General features: G+C 52.3%; 2 protein-coding genes across 2 annotated transcripts in view; both read right to left on the reverse strand.

Moving 5' to 3' along the window:
* Nucleotides 1–7,413: 7,413 nt before the first annotated feature.
* NOL12 (nucleolar protein 12) lies at nt 7,414–11,655 on the reverse strand. Its single transcript, XM_006914751.3, has 6 exons — nt 11,470–11,655; nt 10,237–10,342; nt 9,925–9,973; nt 9,256–9,398; nt 8,255–8,352; nt 7,414–7,844 (listed from the first exon to the last, which is right to left on the reverse strand). The coding sequence occupies exons 1-6, from the start codon at nt 11,550–11,552 to the stop codon at nt 7,679–7,681; spliced, it is 645 nt and encodes a 214-aa protein (XP_006914813.1). The 5' UTR covers nt 11,553–11,655; the 3' UTR covers nt 7,414–7,678.
* A 4,248-nt stretch (nt 11,656–15,903) lies between these two features.
* The window catches only part of LGALS1 (galectin 1), a 3,221-nt gene continuing 906 nt past the window's right edge, over nt 15,904–18,218 (reverse strand). The window contains exons 2-4 of the mRNA XM_006914752.3: nt 17,683–17,762; nt 16,359–16,530; nt 15,904–16,101 (exon numbers count right to left, since the gene is read on the reverse strand). Of these exons, the coding sequence (XP_006914814.1) occupies nt 15,955–16,101; nt 16,359–16,530; nt 17,683–17,762 (399 nt within the window). The 3' untranslated portion in view covers nt 15,904–15,954. The remainder of the gene's footprint in view (nt 16,102–16,358; nt 16,531–17,682; nt 17,763–18,218) is intronic.

The raw sequence follows: 18,218 nt of genomic DNA on the forward strand, positions 1-18,218 counted from the left end.
AGCAAATCCTTTATATTCTTCTGTTCCGTTAGCTCTGAAATGCGCCCATTTTTCTCCATCTCAAAGTCTCCATCCTCTCTGGCACGAGTCATTGCACCTTTTCCTCACTGGTCACCCTGATTCACTCTCACTCCCTGCAGTCCATTCTCTGCCCTGCAGTCAGAGTGACTTTGAACAATGCAAATCTGATCACATCACTCCCTTGTTTAAAACCTTCCCGTGCCTGTCAGGAAAAAGTCTAGTCGGCATGTCCACAAGGCCTGGTGAGACCAGCTCCATCTTCCAACCTGCCTCCTCCTTTCTGCCTCAGGGTCTTTGTACCTTCTGTTCCCTTCCTCTCCTCTTCCCCCAACTTCACTGGCCAATGACCAAGCCTATTCCAAGCAGCTGAAATGTCATTTCCTTGGAGAAACCTATCATTTACCCTCATGCCACTGGCCATTCCTTACAGCGTTTATCACCACCAGAATTATTTGCATGATTAATCTCTTAGTCTTCATTTCTCTTGCTAGACGACAAGCCCCATGAACTAGGGACTGTGTCTGTGCTTGTCACCGCTTCCTCAGCACATAGCCTAATGCCCGGCACGTTTTAAGCACCTATTCAGTATGTGTGAACACGTGAGCTAGCCCGAGGTCTCAGGAAGCGGTGTGACTGAGACCAGAACTCAGACCTGTCTGAATCCAGACTTCTCCTCCTGTTCGTTACTTGGAGAAAGTCCTTTGTATGGGAGATGGACTCACAGGGTTTTCAAGCATCGGTTCCCTGAATTTGGGGTAGATGGTAAGGGAGCTGTTATTGCAGGTATCAGGTAAAAGGAATCTTCCAGGTTTGCTTTTCTGGTTGATGGTAAGGGAGTTGTTATTGCAGGTATCAGGACAGGTAAAAGGAATCTTCCAGGTTTGCTTTTCTGGTCAGGAAGGAGGAAGAGGGGAAACTAACGTGTATTTAGTTAGCTACATGTGACTTGAGCTAAGCGGTGCCAGACGCCCTGAGTGAGAAGCTTTGTTGCCCCACTTTACTCTTTAGGACAGTGACGCCAGAGAGGGTAAGTGACCCAAGGTCACTCAGCAGGGAATTGGCAAGCCTAGCCCTGGAGCTCTGGCCTGCCTGGCTCCAAAGGCAAACGGTGACTCCTTTACAATGGCCACCTCTTGGAGCCTAACCTACTGCAGGGTGTTGGCTGCCAGGCTCTAGAGGAGCCTCAGGACCCTCTGGGAATGACAGAGCCATAATGGGTCAAGGCTGGAAAGGCCTGCGGAGATTCTCAGGTCCCGTGCTTCTCACCAGTGTATACCTGCCACTTTGGGTTTCTGTGTGCTGGGATTTGGCCTAAGACCACATCGATCCCACAGTGACAAAACACCTCCCTTTTCACTCCTTCAATACCTTCAAGGAGGAGGTCTGCAGTTTGCTCTGGGTGTCATTAACGCCTCTCTAACACCTGTCAATCTCCTTTGTTAACAGAGAGACTGCAGGACTAAAGCTCAGAGCCTTCAGCCAATAATACTCTCTAGTTAGCATTTAATGGCATTTTGTTTTTTGTCTTCTCTTTTCTTTCTTTTTAACCTTCTATATAAAAGATATGATCCTGGTTTTCTATTTGTGGTAATGATGTAAAGTTCTGTTTCAGGATGAGTGAAAAAAGGGTCTTGATTTAAAGAATAATAAGGTGAGTTAATAGATTACATGAGGCTATGGCACGAAAATCATAAAAGCAGGAGGAGAATGACTGGCATTTGGGAAACATTGACACAGTCGCACCACCTCATTGTACAGCTGGGAAAGCGGAGGCTCCGCCCGCCCAGGAGGAAGGCGTGTCTGGGCTCAAATGCGAGTGAGTGGCCCAGCCAGGCCCCATTTCAGACTCCCCACTCCAAACCACCCTGACCACTCAGGAAAGCTGACCCACCTGGTGCCTTGCTCTGTGGGCCTCCTCAGGGTGGAAACAGTTTTGACAAACATTGGCCTCAAAGTGTTCACAGGGGGCATTCCCAGCTGCCCGCTCCATATCGGCTGAGTCAGGCCAGGGCAGCTCCTGTGATCTGATGGTGGGGCCTGGGAAGAATGGGGGTGAGGCAAGGACCAGGTGACTGGCTGGCAGCCCCCCTGGACCCCAGCCACAGTTTGCTCCTGGACAGACAAGGACCAAGGAAATAAGGTTATCCATCCATTCATTCATTTATTCATTTAGTCATTCAACAAACACTCATTAAGCACCTACTAAGCACTAGGCACTCTGCCAAGCATTTGATATGTGATTTCTAATTGTTACTGCAGTGTTGCTCCAAGTGTGTTCTGAGGACCCTGCATTAGACTAGGCCAAGCTGCTCATAAAATGCACATATTCTCAGTTCCCTACCCAGATCTGCCCAGTCAGGATCTCTCTGGAGATGAGGCCTGGGGGTGTGCGTTTTAAACAAGTCTAGGAGATTCCAGTGTACTTCAAAGTTGAAATGCCCTTACATTACAGTTTTCCTGCATTGTAGATAAAATTAATGCCAATTTCAGATGAGGCAACGAAGGCTCACAGAGGTTGCATAACCTGCTCAAGTTCCCAGTGGCTGGACTGGATTCAAACCCAGGTCTGTGTGCCCCACACCCCCATTGGAGGTGGAAGCGAGGGGCACTGGATCACACTGCCAACTCACACAGGTCTCTTGGGAAATACTAGGAGTGAGGCAAAAGGCCAGCCAGGTATTTTCAGACTTGAGGACAAAGTCATGGACAAAAGTGAACAAACTAAGGTCGCACAGCAAGTTTGTGGCAGAGCTTGGCCAAAGGGAAACCCTGGTGTTCTGACTTGAGCATGGGGCTGTCCCTCCTGCGCCACTGAGGGCTCCGATGCCATATACGTGCGTGGAGGGGGAAGCCCTGAAGGAAGAGTGACTTGAAGATGCCCTCCTAACCCACACAGAGCCCCAGGAGGAGATGAGGGGGAAAGGAATCCATACTGCCAAACACACATGCCTCTTATGGTGCCCCCAGGTCACGGCCCCCACCTGTCCTCACCTGGAGAGTTTCTTCTACAGTGTCCCTGGGGATGGGGACTTTGTTGCCAATCTCACCTGAAAGCTGGGGAATTTCACATCCTCCCCTGGAGCAGCCAGGGCAAAGGTTCCGAGTTCCGTCACCATCAGACCTGGAAAGGCGGCAGGGTACTGTGTGGCGAGGGGTGAAGGGGCACCCACTGGCCCCTTGGTGGCCCCAGGGTCTCTGATCTTCTCTGGGCTGCCATCTCCCCGCGTTGTCCCCTGTTCCCGGTGGTGGAGGGGGTGCACATTCGTCCCGCCCAGCCTGGGTGGTTCTTTCATGGTCCGGCCACCAAAAGGAGCATCTCTTCAGACAGAGACTGCTGTTCAGGGTGGCTCTACCCCACCGTGCCCCTCACTGCTCCACTTCCTCTCCCCACCCCCAACCAGTTGGCAGAATCCTTTTCTGAAATGCACTTGAGGTGTGGATATAACAATGAAAAATCTTCAGTGGACACAAATGCCCCACCCAGAGAATGGACCCCCAGACCTCTCTCCATCTAGCCAGTCAGCCAGTCCCTCCCCGTATCCCTCGCCCCTCTACCTTTACCCCTCTCCTCTCTCCACCTTCTCCCTCCTCCCATCCTTTCCACTGTGCTTTACTAACCTCAGCTCAGGTTTCCACAAACAGGGGGTGCTGGAGGGAGATGCTGAGGTCAAAGCCTCTTTATTTTAACAATGAATCAGAACGTTGCCCTGGAGGTGGACAAAGACCACGCCCCTGATGCTCTCATAGGCTCTTTCTAGGTGCTTTATTTACATGAAGGCTGTGGGATTGGACAACCCGAAGACTAGCGGCAGGGCGGAGGCGGGTGGTGCCCAGATGCCTCTGAGCGCGGGACCAGCAGCACGTTTAGCCTGAGTAGCCTGGTCCAGGACCCTAGGGGGCCCTTGAGAGAGCTAGTCCTGGCAAGTCTGGCTCCTCCTGATCGCTTTTCTTGGTCGGTTCATTTCTGCTACAGTCTCCTAAGTTGGCTTGGGCTAGAGACCTAGCCTCTCTGTGCCTCAGCACTCTAATCAGTAAAATGGAGGTAGTAATAGTACCTGTGAGGATGAAATGAAATGCCCAAGGGTTTTCACCAGCTGTTTGCACACTTCCACTGACGCAACACTCATGGAATTCAGAGCTCTCTCTTTTTTAAGCCTGCCCCCTTTTTTAAGCTAACATTTATTCTGCACTATGTGCTAGCTCCTGTTCCAAAATCTTTACATTTATGAGGACATAGTAACCCAAAGGAGTAAGTACCAAGATCCTCATTTCACAGCAACTGATGATCAGAGAAATTAACTTGCCAGTTTCACACAGCTAGTAAGTGGCAGAGGCCGAGACTAAAACCATGGTGTGCCTGACTCCACCGGCATCTACAGAGCATCCTCTTCACTAATTCACTCATTCACATGTACCTGGTATATGCCATGTCTGAATAGGCCGCTGGGGAGATGGTAACATGAATAAAATGTGGTTCCTTCTGAGATGAGGAGCCCACTGACTAGTGGGAGAGACAGCCCCTGAACAGGTCATCCTGGCCCAGGATGGAACAGGCAGAAACACAGCTTCATAACACGAATGAGCTTTCTGCTTTGTCCCAATTACCGTAAGCAAAACAGGGAAGAGTGAGATTCACGTTCAGTATCTAGCTCTAGCACTTTCTGGCTGTGTGATCTTGAGAAAGTTACTTGACCTCTCTGAACCTAGGGTGGACACTGGGTCTGAGTTTGAAGCTCAAGGTATGGCCTCAGCCCTCTAGCCCCCACCAATCAGTAAAAACTGAAGCCAATCAGAGTAGTCCTCCCAACAATTCATTAAATATGTATGGAGCCCCTACTTTGTCAGTTGTGTGTGCTGAGGATACATCAATGAACAAAGATCGAATCTCCTGCTTTTATAGTGCTTACATTCTAGTGGAGACAGACTACAAACAAGATAAGCAGTAGACAAGGTATGTTAGTGGGTAATGGGTGTTAAAGAGAAAAATGAAGCGGGGGTGGGGGGTCAAAGTGGCTGGAGTGAGCAGGGCATTACATTTTAAATAAGGTAGTCAGAGAAGACTACACTGAGATGGCGACATTTTAGCAAAGACCTGGAGATGAGGCAGTGAGCCTGCAGGCCCTGGGGAAGTGTTTCCAACTGAGGGGACAGAAGTGGTGATGCTGGAGTGGAAACAGTGAGGGAGGGAGCCCCTAAGGTCTGTGCCCGGTCATCTCCACCTTTGCTCACGCCGTTCTCTGTGGCTGGGACACCTCTCTTCAGAGATTTGAGGAAGCAGAATTGTTACTGACAGTTCTACCCCACTGAGTCTGTTTTCCTCAGTCAAGTGCAAATGGTCATCTCAGCCCTGTCCACAGGCCTGTTGGAGAATCATGTGCTCTGGGCAGGTAAGATATAGATGCAGAGGGCTGTGGTCCAAGGCAGCAGGGGCAGGACGGGTCATCAGGGCTGGCTCCAGCCAATGGTTACCCTGCAAAATGGTGACCCAAAGTGGCCAGACTTGCTTTTACTGACCCCTTTAGAAACTTGTGCCTTGATAAAGCTCTTGGAGGTCTCAACCCACAGGGTGCACAAAATGGGGAGCAGTAGGAGTAAAGACTCCAGATGTGAAGCATGTAGAGAGGGCAAGATCTAGGAGAAGACAAGATCTCCAGAGGGTTCCGATTCCACCACTCCTGATTCTAGGACTGGTGAAACCGTGACGCAATTTCCTGTTTGCTGGAAGAACCGATGGCACACACAGGAAAGAGCAGATAAGAATTTAATACTAGTAAACATTAGAAATTGTAGATGTAAGTAGTGAATGACCCATGTCACTGGGGATGGGAGACCAGGTCAGATGGATCAGCAGTCAGCAGCAGCCGCACGCACACTGAAGACACACCAGGGAGCGCCAGGTTCACATGCATGGTTTCGTTGCTGCCTCAGAGCAGCCCAAAGAGGCAGTTGTCTTATGTCATCTTACACATGGGGAACAGACTCAGAGAGGTTAGCATGGTGAGAAGCTCACACAGTGGCCTAGTGGCAGAGCCAGGATTCCAACCCAAACCTTGCTGTGCAGTGATCCCTTCCTGCGTGCAGGGGCCTGTGAGGGCGAGGCTCACACTCAGCTCTCCTGGTTTGCATACCAGAAGCACCTGGGGAGCCTGGTAACAGGCCCCACCCCCTGCCCTGCATGGAGGTAGCCAAGCAGGGCAAGTCACCCCATCCTAAGCACAGGGGATGACAACTGGAAGGCAGCAGGAAGAGCAGGTAGGAGCTGAGAAGTCAGGTCACAGGCCACAAGCCCTGAGCTCCACGTTCCTATGCCCAGCTGTGGCCTTCTGATATGGCCCGCACCAGCCACATCAGACATCACCAGATGGTGGGTTTTCATGGTGACATAGGAGAGCACCTGCCCACCCCCTACCGCAGCCTAGCAGACCACTGTCCCTGAGCCTGCCCGACGGCGTTGCAGGGCAGCTCCTGGCAGGCCCTCTATGGGGCGAGTGCAGGGAAGGCCCACCCTGCAGACGTCAGCTCCTTCTCCTCCAGCGTCTCTCACATCCCAAGGCCACAGACCCGGAAGCTGTGCTCCTGTCACCTGTCACTGTGACCATCTCTCTCAGTAGTCCATGAGCCAGGGATGACAGCCCATCTACTCCCCTTTCAGCCCTAACCAGGGTACAACACGATATCCTTGTGTCCTGGCCCAGAATCACAGGAACCAGTAAGTAGCAGGGGAAGGGGGTGGGGTGCCTGACACTGCCCTGGCTGTCCTCACTGGTACCACATCCACTTGCCACAGATGGACCTGGATTCTGCCAACAGCCCTGCTTGGTCAGAACAGCAGGGTATGTAAGTGGCATGGGTCACCCATAAGCTGGGATAAGGAAAGGACAGGGCTGGTTTTTACCAGCTCTGAAGCCGCCCAAACACCAGCTGGCCTCCTAAGGGGTCTGCTCGGACAGGGCCACACTTTGAGGAGAGAGACATCTTCTTTAAAAAAGATCAACCACTCCCTGCTTCTGGGGGCTGCTGGGAGCTTGGGATGCTCCCCCAGTTGTGGGTGGGGAAGGCTCCAAGATCCATCTGCTTCTGTTTCAATTTTAGCTGAGACGAAGAGGGTTAAGGAGAAGGGACGGGCTCCACGTCGGCAATAAAGGGCAGAGTCTGGCACTGCTCATCCACCTGCCCACTTTCCAGAACAGCAGGTGGACTCTGGAATCTACCAGCGCTTATACTGGTCTGCACCCCTGCTTACCGAGCCCAGACGTGATGCTGCCTTTTCATGCTCACAGGGAAAACTGCTGCAGGGTGAGGATGGACTCATTCCTCAGCCATTCCCACCACCCTGGAAGTCTGCCCTTGGCACGCGGCTTCAGGGCCAAGGACAAACAAACCACAGTGCACTTAATTTTACAAATCTAATGAGGGCCCAGTGGGATATACGTTTGGGAAGATGCTCTAAATCTGGCCTGGAAGGCTCTTCCTGAGGGAGGCCACTTCTTAGCTGCCTGCTCCTTCTGGGGTTCAAGCCCCAGGCCGGAGAGGTGCTGGTCTCCCAACTTTGGGCTCTGGAGTCACCATCTCGATGCAGGTTGGGTTACGGGGACAGCCAAGCAGAGACAGGACAGGTTTCTTCAGCCCAGGCTGGGCCCTGGCCTGGTTCTCAGGCTCACTCTCTGCTGTGCTGGGATTTGCCGGTCAGCCGACGACGCTGGGTCTTGCTGGTACGAGTGGCACTCGGGGGCTTCTTGGTGGAGTCCTGGGCCTGGCGGGGATGTTTCCTCTTGACCTTTTTGCGACTGTGTGCATGAAGTGAAGCTGTGAGAGAGGAGATCCTGTGGGAGGGAGAAAGTCAGGTAAGGCGAGGGCCTCAGTTTACTCTGGGGAACAGGGCATAAGCAAAAGGTTGGTTTAGGGGTGACTGACAGCCCAGCTCACGAAGGGGAAGTCACGACAAGCCCGAATACTGGGAGTACCAAGTCCATTCCAAAGGCAGCCTGTTCTGACCCCAGAGGGTCTGCCATACCCTCAGCTCAGAGACAGAAAGGCCCTTACCCCAGGCATGGAGGGCACCCAGGGTTGGCCGTTACTGGGGGGTGGGGGTGGAGGACAGTGAGGAGGGGTTGATGACAGGCTGAGAAGAGGGTTGTTTGGGGCCCCACACAACCCCCCACAAACCAGCAGGAGTTGACTCCACAGGCTATGTCACCAACGCCAGCCGTGTGGAGGACAGGCCAGGGCTCACCGCTGGGATAGCAGAGGATCTCTGGACTTCCTGGGTAAGGCTTTGGTTGGCTTCTCCATGGATGATGCCTCCTCCTCAGATCCATACCCAGCTTCTTGCTAAAGCAGCATAAAACAAAGACTGTCACAGAGAGCAGTGGATCGGGAGGCCTGGGCAATCATGGCTCTGTTGAGTGGGGGAGTGACCCGTCGCCTCCCAGGCCTGAGTCGGTGCTCAGAGAAGGCAGTGTATGCCCTGAAGCAGGAATTATGCAGGGCAGAGCATGTTTCAGAGTCCTCCACTGCCTCAGCTTCCAATGGACACTCAACACTCACAGATGAAATAACTCTAAAATGGGGACAAGACATGTCTTTGCATCAGACCTTTCAGAAGTATGAGTACAAAACAGAAAGTGAATATGAGATGTGATAAAACGGTGACTCCAGGACTTAAGAACACTGTAACCCATGATAGAAAATGTGGTTTACTTTGTAACTGTGTATATACATGTATATACATATATAAATACCTACACAACCCAGACAGCCACAACTTTAACTGAAAGGAACTTACTGTGCAATGCTTTCCATTTTTTAAAATGCTGGTTGCAACCTGCTAATAACTCACAACCTATAGGTTGAAAGTTCATTGTCAGTGCACAGCGAAGTACCTTTTATTGTTGCTTATCATGCAATGGGAGTGATCACAATAAACAGCTATCTTAAGTGCTTTTTGTGGGTTTACCACTTTTAACCTCACAGCAATCCCACAAAGCAGGTGCTATCATCTGCGAACCCCAGTTTACCGGTGAAGGGAAGAGGCAAGACAAAGATACTTGCCCAAGCTCCCACACTGCCCAGCAGTAGAGCTGGCCTCTGAAACCTCAGGGCTAAAGGATTTTGCCCAGAGGAGAAAAAGTCCCTTGCACTGGAATCTCTGTGACACGGACCAGCACTTTACACCCTTGACCAACCAGTCTGTCCCTGTGTCCCTTCTTTCCCAGGGTTGGGAATGACACCCACCTCAGGCGGCAACAGTCCGAGCAGCCGGGCCCCCGACAGGTCCAGGTCGCTGATGGTGGTCACGGTGACTGTGTGGTTAGGGTGGTCATACTGCACTGACTCCGTCTTTGCTGTCACCAGCCGGTCTAGTTCATCTGCCTCCTCTGTGCACGGTGGGCATAGAACTGGGTGTTGGCCCCAGGCACAAGAAACCAGGCTCCAGCCCCTCCCAACCCTGGATTGCAATGGCCCCTCTACTCTATGGGAGACCATTTGGGAAGTCATCGGCTCCAGAAACTGGCCTGCCAAACACTGCTGGAAATGATCCGACTCTTCCCTTTGTGTTCCAGGGAGACCTCAGACCATCTGGTCCCCTTCTAGGACAAGCCCAGTGTGACACCAGGAGCTGCTGCCGCTCCTTTACTTCCACTCCCAGTCTCTCCAGGCCTCAGAAATGGGGCTGTCTGCTCGGGATCAGTTTACCGAAAGGCTTGGGTCTCCTCTGCATCCAGATCCACTCTGATCTCAAGAACCACCCCTGACCCCTAGGTCACCACCAAGACCCCTAGAGCAAAGGAACTCAGCTTCTGTGCAGCACCCCATATCACCCCCCCTACTCACCAAGGGATAAATAAACCCAGGCCCGCTGGCTATTCTCCAGGTCAGGCTATTCTTAAGGATAAGACTTACCCAGAGCCTCCTCTCTCTCTGCCAGCATCTTCAAATATTCTTGGTGGCGCTGAAACCAAAAGGTTGGGGATCACAGTAAATATGGCCTCTCGGCCCCACCTCAGGCAGGAGCATTGCTCACCTCCAGGGTGAGTGAGTAAAAGACCAGGAGTTTCCATCGTAAACCTTTCCCAGACCTGGTGTCTCTACCTGTGTCTCAAACTGCTCCCCAGGCCTGCTCACACCTCCCCTCATCCCCGCAGAGGCCCCTACTCAGGCCACCCAAGGCTGCAAGTCCTCAGAGTCAGAGTCTCCTGCCCTCCTCCTCTGCACCTCCTCACGGAGCTTCTTCTGCTCCTCCTTGAGCCGTTGCTTGATCTCCTCAATGGCTGCCTTCTTCCGCTCCACCTTCCGCTTATGGAAGCCTGTCAGGTACTCCCTACAGGAAAGATGCAAGGGAAAGTCAGGCCATACAGAAAGAAAGTCTTGCTACAATAAAAACAGCTAACACTACACTCATTATGTGCAAGGCACCATTCCAAAAACTTTCAAGTGTTAATTCATGTAATCCTCACAACAACCTGTGTAGTAAGTACCAATCTCTGTTTTACAGATGGGGTCACTGAGGCAGAGAGAGGCTAGGTTACTTGCCCAAGGTCACAGAGAGTGCAAGGTTATGAAAAAGAGGGAGATGCTGCCACTTTCTACCCGCTACCCTCCAGGACTCTCAGCTTCAAGCAATAGAGCTAGGTGACTGGTATAGGTTGTGGGCCTCTGAATCTAGAACAGGTGGAGGCCCCTTCTATACTGCCAAATTCCATTCCCCAATGATGTCACTTCTAACAGGACTTTCAAGGCCACCTTCATCCAGACCGCCACTTTCCCCTGGACCAATACCCCATTTCCCAGGGCACCTACCCCCTGGACCCATCTGGAAGGCCTGTGGATGCCCCAGCATTTCCCTCCATCTGATCTCAGCCCCTTCTCAGCTCTGTAGAGCCGACTGCATCATTCCCATCTGTTCTGAGGCTCAACACTAGGGTTTTCGCTGATCCACTACCATATGGAACCCTGAGTGAGGGATTTGATAGACCGGATGCTGAGGCTTAGGGGTCTAGCTAAGGGGTTCCAACATCTGACACACAAAACGAAGGAGTAAAAGTCTGGTTTGTGAATAAATGAACTTAAGCCATTCATTTCATAAACTCATCATTCATCAACAACAGATGAGAAGGAACTCATCGTACGGGGCCGCTGGACTGGGCTAGGGAGGTCGAAATCATTGGTCAGAGACTTCAGCTGCCAGCCCTCTGGCCGTGCACACAACAGTAAGCGAGTTGGGGCACCGAGAAAAGCGAAGGGAAGGCGGGGCAGGCGATTCCATTCCATAGGCCAGGGGAAGAGAGTGGGAGCTCCCATTCGGGAAGGGGGGAATGTCCAAGGGGCGCTTCGGCCACGCCAAGAGGGCGGGGCCGGAAAGGCCCTCTGCGTGAGCGTGCGCGGCCCGGACTGGCCTAGGCTTTGTCTGGCGGCCCGAAGGGGATCTAGTCCAGCCTTGCCACTCACCGCCGTTTCTCCTCGTCAAAACTGAGGATGAGCCGCGGCCGCCGGCTGTCATTATCTCTCTTCTTCTTCTTGTTGCGGCCCATAATTTTGAGGCCTGGGCGGCACGGCTCCTACTCGCCTAAGACGCTTCCGGGTGTAGCGTTTTTGGCTTTCCGGCGCTCCTCACAGCGGTGCTCCGCAGTTCCGCTCATCAAGCCCAGTCTTTTAAAGGTTCCGCCCCAGCCGGTCTCCTCGCCCCTCCCTTTTGGGTGTAACAGGCAGCTCCCTGCCGGGCGACTCCCGGCCCGACCTTTCCTCCTCCACTGGCAAGAGTGCGAGCGTGGCTCTGAGGTCCTAGTGTCTGGCAACGTACCTGACACACGTAGGCGCTCAGTACAGTTATTAGGGAATAGGCAAAGATTGCTGATTCTGCTTTTGATTCTAATGTCAACTTGGTGGTGGTCTCCAAGAGCACGTTTCTGGAGGCAAACTACCTGGGTTAGAATCCTGGTACCCCAATTAGAGCTGTTGGACCAGTTGCCTTTGCTGTGCCTGAATTATCCTGTTTGTAAAATGGGGATGCTTATAATGATTTTGTAGGGTTATTGTAAAGCAGTGTTTTTCAAACTTTGGTGTGTACCAGAATCCCCTAGAGGGCTTGTGAAACCCAGATCGCTTGCCCCTCACTATAGAGTTTCTTGTTCAGCAGATCTGGAGTGAGCCCCAGAATTTGCATTTCTAACAGAGTCTCAAGTGATGCTGATGTTTCTTGTCCGCAGACCAAACAACACCTGAAGAGCAATTTTAGTAGTCTGTATGCTTGAATCCCCCTGTAAATTGTATGCTTGAATCCCCCTGTAAACAATAATATAAACGGAGCCAATAATGTAAATTTTTAAATGGAGCTGGCGCTGCCATGCCAGAGGAACTGCCTTGCACATCCTATGCCTTAAATCTTTAGAATGTTAAAACAAGGCAAAATAACCTGTTTTTTTAGGACTGGGCCTAAGCAACTTTGTTTCCCAAAGAACTATTTGCAAAGATAACAAAAAAGCAGTTATGACTACTGGGCTGATGACTACTGGACTGAAAATTAAAAACATTGTTTAGAATTAACATCACTGTTACGTTTGTTATCTGCACCAATAGAAATGCCTTCCTCCTATTGATGTAATTGTCCCCTTTCCCATTCTCATACATACCCCTTGCCTTTGTCTCCTGATGGGTACATTATTTGGGCTTCTGCCTGAATTAATGATTCCCAAATAGTTGTTATTATTGATCTCAAAAAAAAAAGGCTTGTTGCCTCTCACTTTGAAAGGCCCTTTTAGTCTCTGGTTAGCACCCTGTTCTCAACTCATCTGTACTGGGTGGTCCCACAGGGTCAATGATCAGTGTAGTCTAAGGGATGATACCTCTGCAAGGAGAAGCACAAGAGGCTGCAAGAGCTCAGGGTTGGCTCCTCCAGTGTAGAGGGCTTCCCAGAGGAGGTGACCCCAGAACTGGCTAAGGATGGGGGTACCAGAAGAAAGACTCTTAGGAACCAACCCTCTCCTTTGACAAGTGACTGGATTCCAGAAAGCAAGTAAGCACATATGTATTGGGTGCCTGCAGAGCGCCAGGCACACAGAGAAGGAAAGAGAACTATAATATCTCAGAGAAGGGAAGTGACTTGTCCAGGGTTACAGTGCTACTCTGGCAAAGCTGGACTTGATCACTGGATCACGGGCCTCATGGCCCAGCATCCTGGGCCACTGGCCAGAGGGATCACTCTCCCAGTAGCTAATATGGATTCTTTTGAAGACAAGATGCAGACCCTGACCATGAATCTTGGAAGGAGCCAGGCACACAGTAGGTGCATCTCTCCATGAATGTTGAACCCATTTCGTGAGGGTCTTCTGCCTTGGGGGATTCCATGTTGGTGCTAAGTGAAATCCTCAAATCAGGGCAAAACAGGGGGCTGCCTGGTGGTGTGAATTTCAGGGTGATAACTGCCCCTCTGACCCTCTGCCCCCTAGTGGCCACACCCTGAAGCCCCCCTTGGTACCCTCCCTCTGGGAAGAAGCATCACTCTGGCTGCAGTGATGCCCACCAAAGATGCCTAGTGAACAGCCTTCTGCAGCTGAGCTGCCTCCTGTGAGTCCCAGGCACTGGGTCTCAGGGCTGCTGCCTGCTGTTTCCCAGGCTCTGCCAGACTGGCTATAAGTGGAAAATGATGGGGGTCTGCTGTCAGACTCGATAAATCATAAAGCTTTCTGGACCCCTTTCCTCTCCAAGGTTTATTCGTTCTGTCTCCCACTTTGCTGAGGAATGTTCTCAAGGCCTCACTTGGATTATCTCAGTTAGTCCTTGCAATCTCCCTGTGAGGTTGGTGCTGCGTTCATTCCTATTATACAGGTGAGGAAAAGGAGGCTCAGAGAGGGAAAGTGACTTGACCAAAGTCACCCAGTTAGGAAGTGGTGTACAGAGCCATTCCTCGACCGCTGCCCCGGATGTGGAGTGGTTCTGCCCTCCGGAGCTTGCAGTCTAGTGCAGAGATGGACCAAGTAAGTATATAACAGGGCCTTGTGTGGGGAGCTCTGTGCAGTTGGCCTTTGCCATCCACCTAGCCCGAGCTGCTGGCCCATATGGGGCTCAGATAGGCCTCATCTGCAAAAGCTCACAGTGCAGAGTAAAGTCCGCCACCTCAGGTGGGTGCTTTTGCTCCAAACTCTTCCCAGGGAGTTTCAGGTCCATGCCCCAGGGAAGGAGGCGAGGGACTGGCAACCCCACGCAGAAAAAGCTTGAGAGCCCTTTACTGCCACTCATAGTCTAAAGTACCCACCATCCTTTTGGGCATTACTTTTGAAATTTTTGTTTATTGTGTGCCAGGCACAGTAAGACATGGCACATTCTCTTAATAGAAATGATGATAAAGATGATGAGCAAAAGGAATTTTGCTATTTATTTAGCTCTTTACACGATTATCTCTTTTGAGATGAGCCCCATTTTACCGAGACTTGGAGAGGTGCAGTCACTTGCTGGAGGTCATACAGGCAAGAAGAGCAAGGGCTGAGGGTGGAGCCCAAGTGGTGTAAGGGCAGGGCTCTACTTAGTTTCTCTGGACCCAGTTTTATAGGCTCTTGAGACACCGTGAGTCTTAAAAGAGGTGAAGGAAACCAACATTTACAGAGCCCTAACTATGTGCCAGGCACCATGCATTCCTCTACATTATCTCAGCTAATTCTTACAACCCCACAGGGTAGATACTAGTATTAATGCAATTTGATAGATGAGTAAACTGAGGTTCAGAGAGGTTGAGTAACTGATCCAAGGGCACAGTGTTGGAACTGGGGTTCGATCATAGATCTGATTCTGAGTCGTTTCCTTCCTCCACACCCAATGGTCTCTCTCCTTATCTTCCCCAGGGCTTTCCTCTGGCCTATTGTAGTCCCAGTCTTGGTGTATTGTGGGTGTCCAGCCCGTTTAGGGAGAATCAATGTAGGTGAACTGAGGACCAGAGGAAGGTAGTTGAGGGGACTTTCCCCAATGTCCAGCAGAGGGCGTGCTTCCACAGCCAGATTTCCAAAGTCGTTTCTCTCTGGGTGGCCACTTGGGTGCCCCAGGGGAGCCTGGAGATTGGGTGTGGCTCTTAGGAGCTTCCAGGATGTGCACTTCAACCTCCTTGGCCCTGTCATAGAAATGTGCCACCTAGGGGGCCCATCCACCCCAAAGGGCCCAATGTGAATAATGACTCCCATTTTATAGACGAGGAAATGAAGGCTAGGGATGGAAGAGACCTACCTAGGGTTCCACAGCTGTTGCTGTCTTGGAGAGTGAGATTTGCCCAGCTCTCGGATCAAGCCTCAGCTGGGCCTGATACAGACCAGGGAGTTATGTTGTCAGAGCCTGTTTCTTTCTTTTCAAATTGAGCCTTTACCATGTGCCACACACTGAACTTGGCCTCCTTCACACATCTCATTTAACTCTCACAATAGGCTCTGTGCTGCTAGTCCCTCCATATAAATAGCCAAGGCTCAGAGAGGTCAGTTAACGCACACAAGGCCACACAGCTGGTAGCCACCGTCTGAACCTGTTCTTTCTAGCTCATGAAAACAAATGAGAGGGGCCCCAGTTACTCTTCTCTCTGTACTGCCCCAGATACCATGGCATGAATCAGTCTGTCCTTACCTCTTTGCCCCTGGTTTCATTTATTTGACCTCTTCTGAGTACGTCTTGTGTGCTGGGGCCCACTGGGTCGGGAGCTGTTTGAGGGCAGTGACTGGGTCTTATTTAGTAGTCACCGAGCCCCCTACTGTGTACTGAACTCTGCTTGGCCCAGGGGACCCAGGGGAAGATGTCACTGGCGCTTAGCAGGTGCGCATCAAGGAAGTGAATAGAAGTGAAGGAAGGGGCAGGGCCTGGGGGAGTTTGTGGAACCCACCCTCTCACACACACAGACACACGCAAGGCTGGTTCAGAGAACAGAGGCAGCTGTCTTTATTGGGGGCCGTGGGTTGGCTGGCTTCATTCGAAGGCCACACATTTGATCTTAAAGTCACCTTCTGCCGCCAGGTAGTTGATGGCCTCCAGGTCGAGGCGGTTGGGGAACTTGAATGTGTAACCATCTGGCAGCTTGATGGTCAGGTCGGCCTGGTCGAAGGAGATGCACACCTGGCGGGTGGAGGAGGGCAGTGAGCAGTGTGGATCCCCAGGCAGGAGCCTCAGTGCAGCCACTCATGGACTGCAGGCCATAGTCCCACCCAGAGCCCTTTCCTCCAGGAACCCTGACAACAGCCCCACTTCATGGCTGAGGCCTCTGAGGTTAGGAGAGGGAGATGACATAGCAGGTGAGGGGGGAAGGGGATGAGGAGGGGAGGACCTAGATCTCTAGCCACTAAGCACACCCAGTCCCCCGGTCCCCATCCCACCTCTGCGACACTTCCAGGCTGGAAGGGGAAGACAGACTCCCGCTGCTCGGTCCCCCAGGCCCCGCCATCCTTGCTGTTACACACAATGGTGTTGATGTCTCCATGTATATCGAAGCGAGGGTTGAAGTGCAGGCACACGTTGTTGCTGTCTTTGCCCAGGTTCAGCACGAAGCTAGGTGATAACAGATGGGACTGAAGCCTCCGTGGCCAGCGGCAGCCCCCTTGGACTAACCAGTCGGTGCCGGTCGGTACACCATTAATGCATCCAGTTGAGAGAACTCATTGAGCCCAGAGGCAAGAAACCTGAATTCCAGCTCAGGCTCTGCCACCTCCTTGCTGTGTGACTTTGAGCAAGTCTCTGCCCCTGTCTTGGTCTATTTCCTCATCTGCACAATGGGGACTGCACAAGAAGGATCTTTATGGATCTTGCTGTGCTGATAGCCAACACTCTCGCAAACATCAATGTCTCAGCCCCTTTGGTCAAGGTCGGAGACTCCCTCCAGATGGTGACTTCTGGGAGGGCAAGTGTCCTGTCTGCCTCATATATCTCTGTACCCCTGGTGCCCAGCATGACGCATGACACACAGTAGGCATTCAATAACTGCCAGGCCAATGAACAAATCAGAATAACACATTTGATGAGTGGAGGTAATAGCAATGCTTGCCCCTGAGGGTTTGGTAAGAATGAAATGAATAGTGCCCGGGAGGTGTGCGACTCCTTGATGTCGGCTCATCTCCTGGGCTCTGAGAGGTCCGGCATCTCACTTCCTCCACATGACCACCTTCCCCCTTGTTTTGGTCTACTAATGGACAAACCCGGGCTCGATGCAGTTGGTTGACTAGTCCAAGGTCACATGGCTGCTGAGAAAATAAACCAGCTAGCTGAATGAACGAGTGAAGTAAAGACGGAGGTAATGAAAGGCTGAGTGACTGAAGAACGCAGGAAAGAGGGACCTCAGAACGAGAGCGATGAGGATGACTTCTCCCTCTTTCTCTCCCCGCCCCACCCCCACCTCGCGCGGCCTCAGGTCCCGCCCAGAGTCGGAAGGCGGGGGCAAGCCGACGCAGAGGATGAGGCCGCAGCTGTTTTAGTTTAAGAGGCTCCAGCAGGGCGGGGAGGGGGCGACCGTGGTGCGGGCATCCAGATCCCGCGGAGGAAGTGACTCACCCAGAAACGCAGTCTCTGCGGCCGCCTGAGTTAATCCCCTCCCCCCTACGCCAGGGAGTGGGGAGGAGGGTGCTCCGGCCACGCCCCTACCCACCGCCCAGCTGGACCCTCCAGCTGGGAGCCCCGGCCTCCCGCCGCCCGCCCTCGCACCCTCACCTTTTGGCGTCGGGGGCCACCTCGCCCCGCACTCTGAGACACTCCCCAGGTTTGAGATTAAGGTTGCTGGCGACCAGACCCTGCGCAGACAAGACCCCGCCCAGCCAGGTTAGCCAACGCAGTGTCCCGGTGGGTGGGAGTGGGGTCGTCCCCACCCTGGATCCTCCGCTCAAGCCATGTGGAAGCCTGGGGAACCTGAGGGCAAGTTCTAGCCTTTCTTTCTCTGTGTGGTCCTGGTCAGGTCCCCACTCCCAACCGGGTCACTTTCCTGTCCGTAACACGACTGATGTTCTAGAAACCAAAATCTAGAACTTTTCGCGTTCAGCTTGGACATTTTGGATTCAGAACGGCCTGGGAGGTGGGGTGCTATGCCCCACCGCTTCATGCAATAGATAGACCCTCGTGTAATAGTGAGTGAGGGCATTTCTGGCAAAGGAAGGTGAATGGAAAGGTCTGCCCCTCAGCTAGAGAGAAAGGGGTCTGGGGCTGCGAGATTCCGCCCCCCCCCGCCCCCTCTCCCCCCTCCCCACACACAA

The sequence above is a fragment of the Pteropus alecto genome, unplaced genomic scaffold, assembly GCF_000325575.1.
Source record: "Pteropus alecto unplaced genomic scaffold, ASM32557v1 scaffold6, whole genome shotgun sequence".
NCBI classification, from domain to species: domain Eukaryota; kingdom Metazoa; phylum Chordata; class Mammalia; order Chiroptera; family Pteropodidae; genus Pteropus; species Pteropus alecto.